This window comes from Papaver somniferum, chromosome 1 (genome assembly GCF_003573695.1).
Source record: "Papaver somniferum cultivar HN1 chromosome 1, ASM357369v1, whole genome shotgun sequence".
In the NCBI taxonomy this organism is placed as follows: domain Eukaryota; kingdom Viridiplantae; phylum Streptophyta; class Magnoliopsida; order Ranunculales; family Papaveraceae; genus Papaver; species Papaver somniferum.
Genome location: NC_039358.1, coordinates 29473643 through 29489733, shown reverse-complemented (window position 1 = coordinate 29489733; position 16091 = coordinate 29473643). Strand labels below are relative to the sequence as shown.

Sequence of the window (16091 nt, the reverse complement as noted above, 5' to 3'; positions counted from 1 at the left end):
GAAGTAATAGATCGCCATTCTAGAAAATCAAGAACGGGCTTAGATATCCAGAGATTTTTCCATCTTTTTGATAAAACGGTGGTGGAAACAGCACATTTGGTTGGAAGAAAAGAGAGTAAGGCAATTTACTAATCATATCCTCTCCCACGTCCTCCATGTTGTTGTTGATGATGTTTCTATTAATCAAAGATGATTTATAATAGTCAAAATATAGGTAATCACACAGACATATAATCAAGCAAGAACAATACCCTAATTTACAAGCAACCCTACAACAACAAAAGCATACCTCGATTGTGAAGTGATGAGCTTCTTCTTCTTTTTGTTTCTTGTTTCCATTCTTCCACGCTTTTGTTCATCAATCTAATATTTTTTCCGTCAAAAACTTATATATGAAACTGAATAATCCCAACTAGGGTTTTAAGGTTCGTGTTTCTTTTCTAGATTTTATTTTTTGTCCAGGTATCCCAACTTATATATGAAACTTATAAAAATCATTCCCGTTATCCACGTTTGCGTTGGCCCCTATCAACATGGTCAGATTTTAAGTCGTACTTAGCAAACTTTGGGTCACTAGTGAATGTTTTGAGTTTTAGTTGTAGGCTGTGGTTGATTTATGTTAGTGTGCAAATTTTGGGCCACCGTGACAGATTTCTAGTTGGACCACATGAAATATATATATATATCTTGGGCGGAAGAAGAAAAAAAAAGTGATACTTTCCTTTTTTAAATTTAGCGTAATTTTGGTTAAAAAAAAACACCAAAGTATCATTTTTCCTCAAACAAAAATAGGATATATACTCTGCAAACTAAGATCATGTATCTTGTCTGAATGGATTTGCAAGCTTCAAAGTGTCAGAACCAGAAACTTCAGCATAACTCAAAGAGTAAACACGGTATTTCATGTACAAGTTGATGCACGACTAGGGACGGCTATGATTTGTCAGAAAGTGCGCAAGAAAAAAAAATAAACCCCAGGGAAGTAATTACCTAAACAATGTTAGCAATGATATTACTAATATAAGAATTTGTGATTATGCTCCTTCCCAGTGTAATGCGTCTAAATTTTATTAAAGTTAAAGCGTGAAAGACCGTTTCAAACTTTTGTTTTCTGAATCCAGGGATTACAGAAGCCATGGATTTCTAATACTAGCCTTGAAACAGTACTGAAACTTAACATGAGAAGACAAAAAAATGTATGAGAGATCGAAAACATGTTGTTCATCGATAAAAAATGATTTTTGGAATATATAGAAGGAAACACGCAGTAAACAATAAACATAATTTCCTTGAGTGAACTTATGCAGAAAATCAAAGGCTAAACCAGAAAATCTCCTTGCTGCTAAGGTCTCTGTCATGGCTTTTTTGTTTGGTCATGTATGTTTTACTCCAGCAACTGAAAACTACAATGAGTTGAAGCCCTTGGAAAATTTTGTAACTGCTGAAACATCTCGGATGAAGGATTTAGGAAGCGTCTTCCACTAATAATCACCATTTCAAGGACTCGAGCATACTTCAATAACAATTTAACCACCTCCATATCCTCTGGGTACCTTTCATAAATTCGAAGTTCAATTGACCCGAGGCGTGACAACAAGCAATGAGGTGATGGATTTAAGACCAACTCATTGACTTCTTTGAGAAAATGTACCTGCAATCCACAAAGATGTAAATACATTATCAGTACCAACCGCACGCAAAAAGTACCTATCGTTGCAAACTACAAGACTTGTACGATTGCGAGTTGAATTTAGACAGTGCCAATATTACCCGATTGATGACTAGTGATTCCAAATTTGGCGAAAAGTGAAGAAACTTGAATAACGAGCGCATTAAAATGCTTGATAATAAGGATGATCGCAAACCAGTTCCAGACGCACCAAATTATCAAACGTTGCTGAGAGAACATTTGCAATGTCAAAAATCCCAACTTTTTACATTGTTAGACAGTAGTTTAGGAAAGGCGCCATTCGGTTTCAGATCTGCACTATATATAACAACATAATGTATAAAGTAAACAACCATACCTGAAAATACTCTCTTGACGCTTTTAGGAGCTTTATACCAGAACACATTTTTATGAACTCAGATAAGGATTCTAGTGTACTGGTTCCGTTATCACGAGCATTGCGAAAATCTACTTCAACTAGTGACGGAATGTTACCCACAATAAAAGTCACTCGGTAGCCCGCCACCATACTCGATGGATACTAGATTCGGTGCATCAATATCAATTTTAAGCTTATATAAGGGGAATGGTAATGGTAAAGAACCACCCGTTAAGGCGAAGATCTTCAGTAGAGGAGCTGAGAAAGGTGTGATATCTGATTCCTTCCGACTACAATTGTGCAAAACCAATTCTTCAAGGACAGGACAGTTAGAAAAGAGTTTTTGAGTCGAAGACACGTCCTTAAATACAATCCATGATAGCCGAAGTACCTTAAGCTTTGGTAAACATATTGACTGTGGGATATCAAGAACATGTTGGCATTGAAAATTGAGATCCAACATTGTCAGTGATTCACAAGTGATAAGGTTTTGGGAAACCATATTGGGTTTCGGGAAAGGCACGTTAAGAACAAGCTCTTCAACTTTACGTTTTATCAAGGCAGTAATCCACTCCCTCACCAGGTTCCCATCAAAGTGTCTAATGTCAAGATTGAGACAGAATTTCTGTATAGTCGATATGCTATTAAAAGAGAAAAAAATATACTGTCCAAAGAATCCACAAACCTATGGGTATCCTTCTTTAGCTTTGCATTACTGGTTTCTACAGGAAATTTAGCAATAGATCAAAAACCGGAATAGATACCCATAGATTTTTCCATGTTTTAGATAAAACGGTAGTCGAAACAGCACATTTGGTTGGAAGAAATGAGAGTACATGCTGAATCAAAGATTCAGGCAGTTTGCTAATCCTATCCTCTCCCACGTCCTCCATGTTGTTGTTGTTGTTAATGATGTTTCTAAACAACAGGTCAAAATATAGCTAATTAATCATGTTAACATACATAACAAAGCAAGAACAAGACGGACCCTAGCTTGAATATTTACTACAACAATAAATATATAAATATTTTACCTCGGTTGTGAATTGATGAGCCTCTTTCTGTTTTTAGCTGCCATTCCTTCGAACTTTGTTTCACAATGTAATCTTCTTTTACGTGAAACTGAACTGATTCTAGGGTTTCCCTTAATAAAAAAATCTAGGATTTATGTGAGTGAGGACCTCTAGAACCTCGGGGATTCTGGCCCCTAAAATAAAATTATACTTTTGACTCTTACAGAAATCAAAATTGTACTTCAACTTCCCCTTATCGATTTCGCGTTGCCTCCTATCAACATTGGTCCCGGATGATGTCTTGGTCGGAATACAGATTTCAGGTTGTGATGACAATTTTTGGATCACAGGAAAAGATTGACTCGATGAAGCGGAGAAGTTTGTGATGACCATTTTTTTTTGGTCACTAGCAAATTTGTACTACAATCCAATTTTGGCATTCTCAATTTCAATCCAGCATGTTTACTGAATTTGTGAGCAGTATTCAACTTGAAAGTATACAACTGACAGGCATTCCCCTGTCCAATCTCCTCAGTTGAATAGAGTAAAGGCAATACCGTGGTGCTTATTTGACAAATTTAAAATGCCTATCAGGTGACCTTTGGAACATTTTGTTCTTTCAGAGACGATTGGCTTATTATACTACTGTCATTAAAAAAATTAGTTGCGCATCTTATGATCCAAAAACAAGAAGCAATTATATAAGACTGCACTTCTTATGATCCAAAAACAAGAAGCAATCATATATGAGACTAGAACACTGCTACTTGGATCTCAAGGTAAAAAAAAAAATTATCACCAATTTACAAAAAAAACAATGAACACCAAAGGACCCTTTTGCTTCCTAGCAGTCGCGATTACTATCAATCTACCATCCACATATACTAAGCAGTAGCTTCACTTTCTACCAGTCCCAACTCGTGGCTTCCCTTTAACCTCGGATTCCTTCAATCATAATTTTTTTGTGAATTAGCATCAAAAGAAAAGGAAATACAGGTTGATGCAAGCCGTCTCTAGATAATCTTCCGCACTTTCAATAATCACCACTAAGAAATAAAGAGAAAAAAAAATACCTGTGGCAGGTGGAGGAAAATGGTTGACTTTGCAGTAGCTGGATTGTGATTTTCTGCACCCTTGCTCCAGTCATAACACACCTATACAACACATACGAAAAGGAAATCATAAGCCTTTGATGGAAAAACAAGCTCATGGGACATATAAGAGTTGAACTGAAAGAGAATTGAAAATTTCCAAAAATCCTGCTCTAGAAGTGCTTACCGCATATGCATATATTGAACCATCACTGTTGAATGCACTGCAAGGAATAGGAGCATTGCACCTAGACAAGGCCTGCAGAAGATGATGAAGAGTTTATTAGCGAAACATACGTGTAATGTTAAGAAACATGAAACTTATCCCTGAACACCTTCAGGAGCTCACTAACTCAAGTAATCCGAATGGGCAACAAACTCTTGTCAAGTAAAGAAAATTTAAGCCAAAATCATGGATGACTTGACACATTAACACGTGATATTTTAGATAAGTGGATCAATCGACTGATCACATATCTGCGCATCCTAGTGACAATCAAATGGTCATAGACCAACTATGCCACTAATCCTACTCAGCATGCCATAAGCAAACAAGAATACCTACAGGTTTTAGCATGCTATTGTTCAGTTATATCTGCAAAGACCCAATATAAACAAGTCTCCACCTTCGATCTTTACTTTACAAATCAATTTTTTCTCAAATTTCTCTGGAATACAACAGTATCAAAACTCTTTGAAAGGACCTTTCAAGCTGATAAATCTATGAAACCAGCAAGGCCTATAAATAGACACACACAAACTTTATACGTCATGGGCACAAACTTTTAGCATGAAATCTTTAAAATTATGATTAACATCAACAACATAAGACCAAATAAGACCAAAGTAAGCAAACCATAAGAAGACAGTTAAACAAACCTTGAGTCTCTGTTTGCTATCCTTGTCCCAAAAATTGAAGGCACCATCTGATCCAGCAGTTGCAAATGTGTGATGAACCTGCAATGACCACATAAATTTATCAGGCAAAATGTGATAGCTGAAACCCAACCTACTATTATTACTAGCCTAGTAGTTATCTGTATCTCACAGACAACAATAAACATGACATAACATATCTATTGACAGTTAGCGCCCAAGTATCTTACAGGATGAAAATTTAACGAGTTGACAGAGTATATCTCCTGTCCCTCCCTGTGGCATTTGAAGGTGAAGTTTTTCGCTTGCAAAGTCTCATCCAAATGATGGACACCAACTCTGCCCTCAATCGAGCCAACCTATGTACAGAAAGAAATCTTTTAGTTAGTCAGGAAATGTAATAGAATTTCATAAGCGAAGTTGAAAATCTTCAACAAGTGACAAGTGAAAAAAATTAAGGAACATAAAGGAATGTGGTAATAAACCTTTTTCCCTTTTCTTATGTAATAAGCTGGGGACACGGAAGGTACAACTCAACGGATAGTTGGAATTGGAACGAAGGACTCATGAAGTTAAAATATGAACCCAAAGTCATATGTCGAACCTAATGTTTGACCAACTACATTTACAATAACCAGCCACACTGAAGAAAACTAACAAGAACAGTGAAAACCTTAAACAACTAAAAAAAATGAATCAGAATTATATACTAACATAAGAAAATAAATGCCTGATACTTACAAGAAAACCTTGCTGATCTGGGAATGCAGCAACACATCTAGTTTGATACTTCAAGGGTGATTGAATTCTCTTAAACTCCTCCTGTTAATATTCGAAACTATTATTACCCTGAGATTTGATTACCAAAACATCTGAATAAAGAAACATCACATTGTGGTTGTGTTATATTACTAGATAACTTTACCTGAGGTTTGTTCAGGTTAAAAACAATCAGATTTCTATCTGCTGTTCCAACAACCATCAGAGGATATTTGACAGAGAGTGAGTAACAACGTTCTGGAAGCTGTTGTGTATGGACCGGTGTTTGCTGCCTAAGGTCCCAGTACCTGAATCAATTAAGCAAAAAACTTATGAGACATTATTCAAATCAAAAAGAGAGAGCTCGCCAACAGGATTCTAGGGGATCAGTATTACAAGTACATGCAATGGAGTGCACACAACTAATTGATCACAGTTGTCAAGTCATCCTAATCATACTTAGCTTACACTGATGAATCACTAACTTCGTTCGCTATTGAAACTACCATATTGTACACTAACTTTGTTCTCTATTGAAACTACAATATTGCGACTAGGCAGTGCACAAACAGTCTAAAGTATGTTTAAATTATAAGGGATGTAAGTGAATTTAATCTTACTTGAGAGTCTTATCCCAGCTTCCTGTGGCCAAAAGATTCATCTCTGGTATCCAAGCAACTTCTTTAACAGGTGCATCATGCATAGCAACAGTCACAGGTTGACCATTAGACATCAACGGCCACATCTTTACTTGTTTATCACACCCTCCCGAGAAAACAGTCATCCCATCATCTTTCCATGCCGAGCACAAAACCTACACCAGACAAGCATACCAACATTCAACACATTAAACCAGCATTTCAACCAAGAAACAAGCAACCAGCATTTCAGAATTCAATCACAAAAAGAGTCAAGATGTCATTACCGGTTGGTCATGACTAATTGCAGCTTTTGCCACACTTCCTGTATTAGCTCCTGATCTTTGTATTTCCCAACATCTAACCTGTAAATTCCCATCAAGACAATCCACATTTAAGCATTCATTATTCAACAAAACCACACACACAAAATCAAATAGAAATCAAGGGTAAATAACATCAAACAAAAATCAAAACGAACCTGATTATCCCAAGAAGTAGCAACAAGATAGTTGCCTTTAGGGCTAAAACATAGACTGGATATAGAATCAGTAGGCGGTTGAACAACCTACAAAATCAAAACATCAAACACACAGTATCAGAAACTTCACCATTCCCCATACAAATCAAAACAACAACAATAACAAAAAAGATTATCAGAAAAATTACCTCATATGATTTATTAGGGTTTTGATTGGTAAGTCCACCGATGCCAGACATTGTGTTAATCTACTCAAACAAAACCTAAAAACCAGAAATAAATCAATTAAAAACCAAAATCCAAACAAAAGAAACTAAAAAATTTACTTCTGAAATCAAGAAAATCAAGCTATACGGGATTCGAGTAGCTATTTTGCAAATTGAAGAACAACATTTGAATGGTTTGATGAACACAGAGTTATTATTAGGTTTGATGAACCCTAAAATTTAACCAAAACCTAGAAAAGGTCGAAAGCGAAAGGGTTTTACAGTACCTGAGAAAGGGAGAGAGAGAGAGATTCGAGAGCGGGCGGGCGGGACTAGATTTGTGTTTCAAGAGAGGGAATGGGGAGAAGAATAATGGAGGTGGTGGGGTGTAGAGACGAGTATCTATTTATATACTGTATTCTTTAGCTTAGCGTTTGGCAAACGCGCGTATTTTTTAGCTTTGTTTGTAAGCAGAGATTACAAATACGGTATACGAAATATCTGTATTTTTATTTCCGTTTTCATGACGAGATCGGTGCTGATACGGAAACCAACTCAAACTTCTATCCGTTTCATTGTCTTTCCAATTTGAATTCTCAGTCTCAATTTGTATTTTTAGTTCACTAGCCGATTCGGTCTCAATTGTTCAACAGACCGGTACAGGCGATTAAAATAGCTTTTTTTCCCACTAAATCCTTTTAAAGGATAATAATCGATAATGAGATATAAATTTTCCCAAACTATGTTTTAGTTGATTAATAATGAAGCTAGTTGTTACTGACTTGTCTGAATCTGGTCATTACATCTAAATTCGACTTGTTTCAAAAATTATTGCCCAACACCAAGTTATATAGACTTTTTGAATCTAATCAGATATACGAGGAGTCAAGTAGAAAATTTTATCTGACTCGAGTACTTCTGTGTCGATCATCATAATAAAAGAAATACGAAATAAAAAACAAACGATTCGGCTGTGACAGAGTCAAGTCGCTGAGTCAGATCCTAAGTAGAGGGGTTCGATTTTTACTGATTCGATGTCTGGATCTGAGTATCCTGACACAGCACGTATCAGATGTGAGACTGTTCGTTTTTCAGTTTGAGTCATATCTGACTTGCGACCTGACTCAGACCTTCCCTGTATTCGGACCCGTTTGAGTCGGGGACATGAGACCAAGTCAGTTGAGTCAGATCTGACTCAAAAAACAAACACATTGTTTCAAACAGAGAGGCATAGGAATGATGTAAAACAAAGGCGTAGGAATCATTGTTTTGTGTTGTGGAAAACAAAAGCTGCTTTATTTTACGTTGGCAAATCCAAGTATTTAAGAAGTCGTCGCTCAAAACAATCGTGCATCACAGAATCAGAAATAACGTTTCTTCCAGAGAACCGAAGGAAGCCATCCAAATAGCAGCACTTCCCAAACAAAATTCAATATTATAACCTTGTTACAGTACACAAATATGATATGATACACAACATGCATTACCAATAAGCTACATCAAACAAAACCTACTTAACTCTCTATGAGAGTCATAGAGTTATACATTTCATATTTACAGCTTCATTCCTTCTAATCTGGGATCCATTTTTGTTTTATGTTTAGCAGTTTCGTCTGATAATGGATGCTAAGAATAATGGTAACACTATAATAACGAGGATCTGAATCTATGATGAGAAAAATCTAACAGCATTGCCGAGCTAGATTATAGTCTCAGCAGAAATCTTACGGTTTTACCGTTAGGATGCTTCTCGAGGGCGGGCAGCCCATAGAGAGCTTAGGGCACGAAGACGCTGGAAATAGTCGCCTAATGCAAGTAAACCTCGAGCAGCTTGACGGGTTGTTAGGATTCGGGACATCTGTTGCAGAGTTTGTTGTCGGAGATGGTCTGCCTGTTTGCAGGACACCAAGTCGTATTAAGTTTCGTTAAAGAGACAACTAAGTAAAGGGAGGATTTACGTATACATTGATAAATATACCTGGTCCACAAAGCTCACAAGAGCTTGCAACTCGACCATCGCAGCAGACATATTAGACACATAGTTTCCTTCAGGCAACGAATTGGCTGCAAGTGCTAGAGAAAGAGAGTTCTGAAGTTTATCCATCCCTTGAGAAAGAGCGTCTTCAGCTTGTTGAGATGAATGTTGCAGGTTATATACCTCTAAAAGTTGTTGGTCCGACAGTGGTTCTATATGTGGTTTGAGAACCTGAAGTCAACATACAAAAAACAAAGTCTAATTAAGCAAATGCTACGTAGAAATTAGAAGTAAATCAGTCTCTCACAATAAGAAAAAAGATGACAAACTAAACTGGGGGAGGAGGAGTACATAAAGAACTACTAACTACTAAGATAGAGCGAGAGTGAGAGTGATTATTCAGGGTACACTCAAAGACGTGAAGAATGAACCATTGATAAATAAATAAAAGGAGAGAACTATCACCTTCAGAAGTTCTGACGGACGGAATCCTCCAATCCAAAGAAAAAAACGTTCAGCAGACGTTTTCCACATGCCAGACATCAAGTAGAAGACATCTGACTTTGCAACAGCACCTTTCATGCGGAAAAGTTCATAGTAGTGGTTCATGCCGTTTTCAACAAGCATGCGCAGTTCTATATCACTTACTGAAGCTTGCAGAGCGTTTCTTAATTCAGAAGTCCGCCGATTTTGTTCTTCAACCCAGTGTCCATACTCCATTTCAAAAGCAGCAACCCCTGCAAAAGAAATAATATTTAGAGATTTACCTTTTAATAATTAGGACCAAGCAGTAATAAGAGTGTAATGTAGTGAGAACAGAAATTCACGGAGTTCTCATTCTGAGTGAATGAATTTTTGGCATCTCAAAAATAGGGATGGTAGTTCAACTTTCTCCTAAGTTTAACATCAGATCTTATAAGTTTATAGAAAATCAGTCTAAATGAGGACAAAACTGTAAGATCATGGAAACAAATTCTTATTTTAGTACGGCTGCTATGCTATAGACACTTATGTCTTAGAGGAATTTTCCGTTTCAAAAAGTAGATTCAAATATGAAGTGAAAGGCTCCGAAAGTGTTGATGTTGACTTTCCAATGGAAGTTTATTTTCTTTGTAAGGAGCGTAGAATGGACCTCTACCACTTAAGCTAATTTGACGACAGCCAGAAAGAATTATAAGGCAATAAAATTCGATTAGTGTGTACGGATTAGAATAATAGGTTCTTGGAATCTACTATTCCAAGAATTCTAAGGAATTGAAGGATCTCAGCACAAAACAATCAACACTACACAAAACTAAATCAAGTGAGAAAAACATAAACAGCTTAGAGCATTTGTAAAAACAAAGTGGGGTATGATTGATGCTACAGGTGTTCAGTACTTGACTTCGACTCAGGTGTAGAGCATGAAACTCTTCATCTAAAATTTGATGAGTAGTATTATGCTCTTAACAGATGTTTAAAATTAAAAAGCTATTAAAAATAACATTTATAGCATCTTCTTTAAACATTATGTCTATCTCAATGCAGGTCAAACAACAAACCTGAGTTTACAGTTCCTGACAACCCTAGATTACTAGTATCTACACCACCTACATATGCACCCTGCAGTAAATCATACATTGTTACATCATCAGTTAAATAAGTTAAATGTCTAGGTGGTGCTGGATATACTGCAAGTTTTCATGAATATTGTCAACCAACGCTAGATCTGAATGCGCTTTGATTGAGGGGGTTATGATGCAACCATTAGACTAATTTGGGTTTGGACTCTACAGATTTGGTAGAATAGTTGTGAAAATTTGTAGCTTTAAAAAGCCTACGCAATTCACACCCTCTTCTAAGAGAATTTCATAGGTGCCATTACCATAATCATTCTGATGATTGCATCTACTATCAAAGCACATTTTAACCAAAATTTGGTAGAGATTCAATAAAACTCAGCAGCATATCAAGCACAGCTTCATTTTATTGATTGACTAAAAGGCAATGCGAAAAAAAATCTCCACAAACCTGTTGTCTAGCTCTGCCAAGCTCCTGTTCTATTTGGGTCAACTTCAACCGACTAGTTTCCAATTGTTGAACATAGGCCTATCAAAATTACCGATATAAGTAGTTAGTCTCAGGTGACTAAAAGCAACCGGGACTGTTCTTAAATATTTCATCCTACCTTTTTCCGCAACCGACTTTTTCGTGCAGCCTCACGATTTTGTGCAAGCCGTCTTAGCACCTGAATGAATAATTATCATTCGATTAAAAAGACTAGATTGAAATCAAATTTATCTTAGGAATGTTGTGTAGTGTTTACACAACCAAATGAAATCACTAGCCAGCATATTGTCAACGAGAAACTATTCCAAGAAAGTACGAATTACTGAACTACACAGAACCATCAACTACAATTGGTTTACCTTCTCAACTGGTTTGCTTGCTTCCTGATCATACTTTTTCGAAGATCCTATTGTTCCATTAGAATTATCCTCAGACTGAAAATTTTACATTCAATAAATGAGGTTCAATCTAAAACATTCTTACCACCCCAATACCCAATCCTCATATAGAGAAGTAAAGTTCGAAATCTCACCTTGTTATCAAGTTTACCATCGTCCTCCAAAACTGCTGACACACATGTATTTGGACTTGTATCAGCCCTAAATGGATTCCCCCACATATTAACCTGGTGAGATTGTTGATATATACCCATATTTCCAGAAGTTGCGAACTGAGTTGTTGGAGAGCTCATCCTGTAAACTAAGAACACACAAATCAAAAGCTCATTAGTTGGAAACTGTTTCATCTATACAAGACAGTCAGTATAGGCTAAAATGTGTTACCCAACTTAAACGAATATCATCTACTACGAAATCCAGACATGAATTTAACACTTACATTATTGAAATCCTTAAGTAGAACAACTTGAAACACCATAATGAACACCAATCCGAGAGCCCGAAAAACACAACATCAGTAACTTATACCACCACCAAAATTTCACCTCCAAAACTGTAAAGTTTATAAACAATCCAATTATCAGAACACAAAACCAGCTCACAAACGAATAAACCATCAAAGCTATCAAAATAGTCTACACAAATCAATCAAACAAGCATCACATAAACGAATTTCACTACCTCCACCGACAAACCAAAGTAAAATCTAATTCGAATTATACCTCCAAAATGGCTCAATCAACCCAAATTCAGAGTATCCCTGTACCAAATTGCGATAAAAGAAAAAGAACTTCAGATGATTTCTCCTCCAAATGAAATCAGTTCCCGGATTAGATACCAAAAACACTGAGAATTTCTTACTTGAAGAGCACCAAATAGGAGGAATATTACTCTGGTCGAAACCTAATTTACACTTTATTTTATTTTTAATCGAAAATTTATGTCTGAATTATTTAAAATATTATCTTGATTTTTGTGCTAATAATTTTTAGTCTCCATGGAAAACCCAACATTTCAAAAGATGCTGGAGACCAGAGAGAAATTACTAAACTGCGCTATAAGTGTTGGTAGGCCTAACCTACGCACACCTCCTCTCTGTATAGCAATAATGATATTCTATGATGTGCAGTAGAAGATTCTGCTCTGGCCGTTATTTTACGAGGATAATGAGGTCATAAACATGTTATAGTGACGTCATTATACATGTTTTTGGGTTAATTTTCTGTTGCTATTTTCGGTGATAGAAAAAGAGTTTCTTTTTGTGATGTGATTGGATGAAATTTTCAATTTCCAAACGGATGGACAAGAAATGCAAACTTGTGGTTGTACATTTGACTTTTTTACCTGCCAGTGTGAGCTACATTTTACATATAGCCGCCCACAGTGAAATTGTTTAAGAATCGCTTATCTAATCAAATCAGAAAAGTGGATGCATTTATTGATCGTAGAAATTTTAGCAGATGTTTTTTCTAGTAGAATGACAAAATCACTGTAGAAAATAAATTATCATCGTTCTAACTCTATGAATGTTATCTATAACTGTTCATGAATCATGATATCATTCGGTCTTCATGCACGCAAGAGCGTAAAACTGTGAAAGAGATGGATATGTAAAATCTGAAAGTTGGAACCATAATTAAATGAAATTGATCTACATGATTGATATTTTGATTACTACAACTTACTATATGCAAGAATGATCGAGATCAGCTGATTTACTACCTCTTGATTCGACTTCTCGAGCACTCAGCGGTTTCTTTATTCTGAGTTATATGATCTCTCTTCCCGGACACACACACCGGAACAGAAACTTCTCCTTAGGTTTTTATAAGATCTCTGAGTTGGCAGAAAGAAGAGTACTGCTATGTTGTCTGCTAACGAGCACATATGTTAAGCTTATGAACAATGCAAAAACTGAAGGTTGTCTTAAAGGGTTCTATGTAAAGGAAAATGGCATGGAGATCTCTCATCTTCAATTTGCGGACGACACCATTGTGTTTTTAGATGCGAAGGTAGAAGAGGTTCAAAAACTTATGGAGGTGTTAGAGAGTTTTAAAGCTAAAACAGGCCTAAAAGCTAACCTTGCCATAAGTTCTATGATGGGTATTGGGGTTCAACAGATCTATATTCAAGAATGTGCAGCAGTAGCAAGTTGTGCAATTGGCGAGTTTCCAATTTCTTATCTTGGGATTTCTATTGGGGATTCTACTAGGCTAAAATCAGTTTGGAATTTGGTGATTGAGAGAATGACTCTAAAGCTAACTCCATGGAAGAGAATGTATCTCTCCAGGGCCGGAAGAGTTGAGCTCATTAATAGCTCTTTAGCGGCTATTCCTTTATATTATCTTTCACTTTTTCAAATTCCTATTTCAGTCGCGAAGAAATTAGAAAGACTGATGCGGAACTTTCTTTGGGGAGATTCCACGGATAAGAAAAGGTTACATTGGAGGTCGTGGAAAAAAGTTTGTATCCCTAAGATTGAAGGTGGCCTGGGCATCAGAAACTTGAAGATTACTAATGAGGCTTTGTTAACCAAATGGTTGTGGAGATATGGAGAGGAGAAGACTAGTTTGTGGAGGAAAGTTATTCTTGAGAAGTTTGGTGGGGTCGAAATGGCTTGGTTACCTAAAGATTCAAAGAGAACTTATGGATGGGGGTTATGGCGGGGTATTCTTAATCATTTTTCTTTTCTTAAAAACGGGTCAAAAATTTCAATAGGAAGAGGAAACAAAACTAATTTTTGGGATGATGTATGGTGTTGTGAGAAAACTCTTAATGAGTTGTTTCCAAAACTTTGGAAAGTGAGTAAAAAAAAAGGAAGCAACAGTTGAAGACATGTACCATGAAAATGGTAACGGGCCGTGTTGGAAAATTGATCCTTGTAGAAGGCTTAAGGATCAGGAAATTCAAGAGGTAATGGAGTTTTCAAGACTATTAGATGATCAAGGAGAGCTTGTGGAAGATGACGATATACGGGAGTGGAGGTCCAATCCAAAAGGTACTTTTTCTGTTAGTTCTTGCTATGCTTGGCTCATGCATGATCGAGGAAAAATTATACCTCCAAAATTTCCTTCTAAATACATTTGGAATAAGACAATTCCTCCTAAAATTAGTTTCTTGGTTTGGGCTGCTGCAAATAGAGCTGATCCTACTCTGTCAATGTTGTCAAGAAGGGGCATGACATTAGTAAATAGCTGAGGGTTTTGTGATAATAGCGAGGAGTCAGTGGAGCACTTATTTCTTCATTGTCCTTTTATTGGGAAGATTTGGAACCACTTCTTACAGCAGCTAGGCTTGATTTGGAGGCACCCTAATACAGTCATCGAGTTCCTATGGAAATGGAAATTGAAGTTCTCGACTAAGCCTCTTACTTTTTTGAGATATTGTTTGTCGTTTGCGATTTGGTGGTCAATTTGGTTGGAAAGAAATGATATCCTAATAGCGAAGAAACAAAGGAAAAAACTTTAAATTCTCTTATTTTAGATATCAAGATGTTGTTTCTTAGCTGGACTATCAATGATGATTCGTTTAAGAATATTAAGCTTGATGATTTCGTCTTTGATTGGATGAATTTGTGTAGGGAGTAGTCCGTTGTAAACTCTCTATTCACCTTTTTTCTTGTACCTTTGGAGAGTGCTATCTTAGCACTCTTTCTTATTTATTAAGAAGAGAGAAGAAGAGTATTTGAGTTTGAGTACTAGTCAAGCTTAACAAGTATATTAATTTTCATTCATTCATGAAAAGAATCTTTGAAATGATATATACTATTCTTTTGAGTGAATATATATATATTTCATCTCTGATGGATACCCACTAAGAACCACCAAACAAAAGTATGCATACCCCTCCTCTTCCCTTTTGAATGGGGAAGAAGAAAGGATTTTGGATTCTTTCAACACATCACTTTGTCTCTTGGAGAAGCTTAATGTTCAATTATACTATGCGCCTACTTTGTCTAATTCTTTTCTTTAGGGTTTAAAGTTGGTGCATAAACTATTCTCAAAACAGTATTTATTTTTTATCAAAAGATGATAATGACCACAAAATGCAAACAAGATAAGATAGTGTAAGCAAGCAAATATGGAATTTTTTAGTGTAAAGTGAAAGTTATAAGTGGATCTAACAAAAAAATGTTGTTTGCTTTTCTAATTTGTTAGGTCATGTAAGTGTGCCACCAATTATATATCTAGTGCATCAACTTTGTAGTTGTCTGGCTAGGCTTTTTCTCATGTACTGTTAGAGTTGGATGACAATAATTTAGTGGCCTATTGGCAATGCCTATTCCAATGTTTGAGGTAGGATCCCCCCACAATCCCATGCTGTGTACTAGATGGTTGAAAATGTGGGTTCTAGCTAGGTGGATATTATTGAAGTCTATATTGGGCAAAGATACCTTCTCCACGGCCCTGATGATTCTATGCAGAAATTTTCATTAAAAGATTTAAGACAACGCGTAAGCATGAAGTGTATTCAGCTGGAATATTGGTTTCTCTGTTGCTGGTTTCCAACAGTGGGAAATGGAGATCAGACTTCAGAGAGGATCACTTTATGCAGGTT

The 16091-nt window shown here is 36.4% G+C and overlaps 3 protein-coding genes across 3 annotated transcripts; all 3 read right to left on the bottom strand.

Annotated features, from left to right (window-relative positions):
• Nucleotides 1–1384: 1384 nt before the first annotated feature.
• Nucleotides 1385–3126, bottom strand: LOC113274223 (putative F-box/LRR-repeat protein At4g15060). The gene is made up of 5 exons (XM_026523698.1): nucleotides 3083–3126; nucleotides 2813–2966; nucleotides 2440–2673; nucleotides 2028–2210; nucleotides 1385–1651 (listed from the first exon to the last, which is right to left on the bottom strand). Exons 1-5 carry the CDS (start codon nucleotides 3124–3126, stop codon nucleotides 1385–1387), a joined length of 882 nt encoding a protein of 293 aa, XP_026379483.1.
• A 564-nt stretch (nucleotides 3127–3690) lies between these two features.
• On the bottom strand, nucleotides 3691–7536 carry LOC113282105 (protein RAE1-like). The gene is made up of 12 exons (XM_026531044.1): nucleotides 7400–7536; nucleotides 7095–7169; nucleotides 6907–6993; nucleotides 6713–6790; nucleotides 6408–6601; nucleotides 5954–6095; nucleotides 5770–5850; nucleotides 5259–5387; nucleotides 5032–5109; nucleotides 4340–4411; nucleotides 4135–4215; nucleotides 3691–4006 (listed from the first exon to the last, which is right to left on the bottom strand). Exons 2-12 carry the CDS (start codon nucleotides 7143–7145, stop codon nucleotides 3959–3961), a joined length of 1041 nt encoding a protein of 346 aa, XP_026386829.1. The 5' UTR covers nucleotides 7146–7169; nucleotides 7400–7536; the 3' UTR covers nucleotides 3691–3958.
• A 953-nt stretch (nucleotides 7537–8489) lies between these two features.
• Nucleotides 8490–12577, bottom strand: LOC113282097 (transcription factor TGA1-like). Its single transcript, XM_026531034.1, has 10 exons — nucleotides 12257–12577; nucleotides 11974–12087; nucleotides 11669–11835; nucleotides 11496–11570; nucleotides 11255–11314; nucleotides 11098–11175; nucleotides 10629–10689; nucleotides 9553–9824; nucleotides 9091–9318; nucleotides 8490–9003 (listed from the first exon to the last, which is right to left on the bottom strand). Exons 3-10 carry the CDS (start codon nucleotides 11825–11827, stop codon nucleotides 8851–8853), a joined length of 1086 nt encoding a protein of 361 aa, XP_026386819.1. The 5' UTR covers nucleotides 11828–11835; nucleotides 11974–12087; nucleotides 12257–12577; the 3' UTR covers nucleotides 8490–8850.
• Between the last annotated feature and the right edge of the window lie 3514 nt (nucleotides 12578–16091).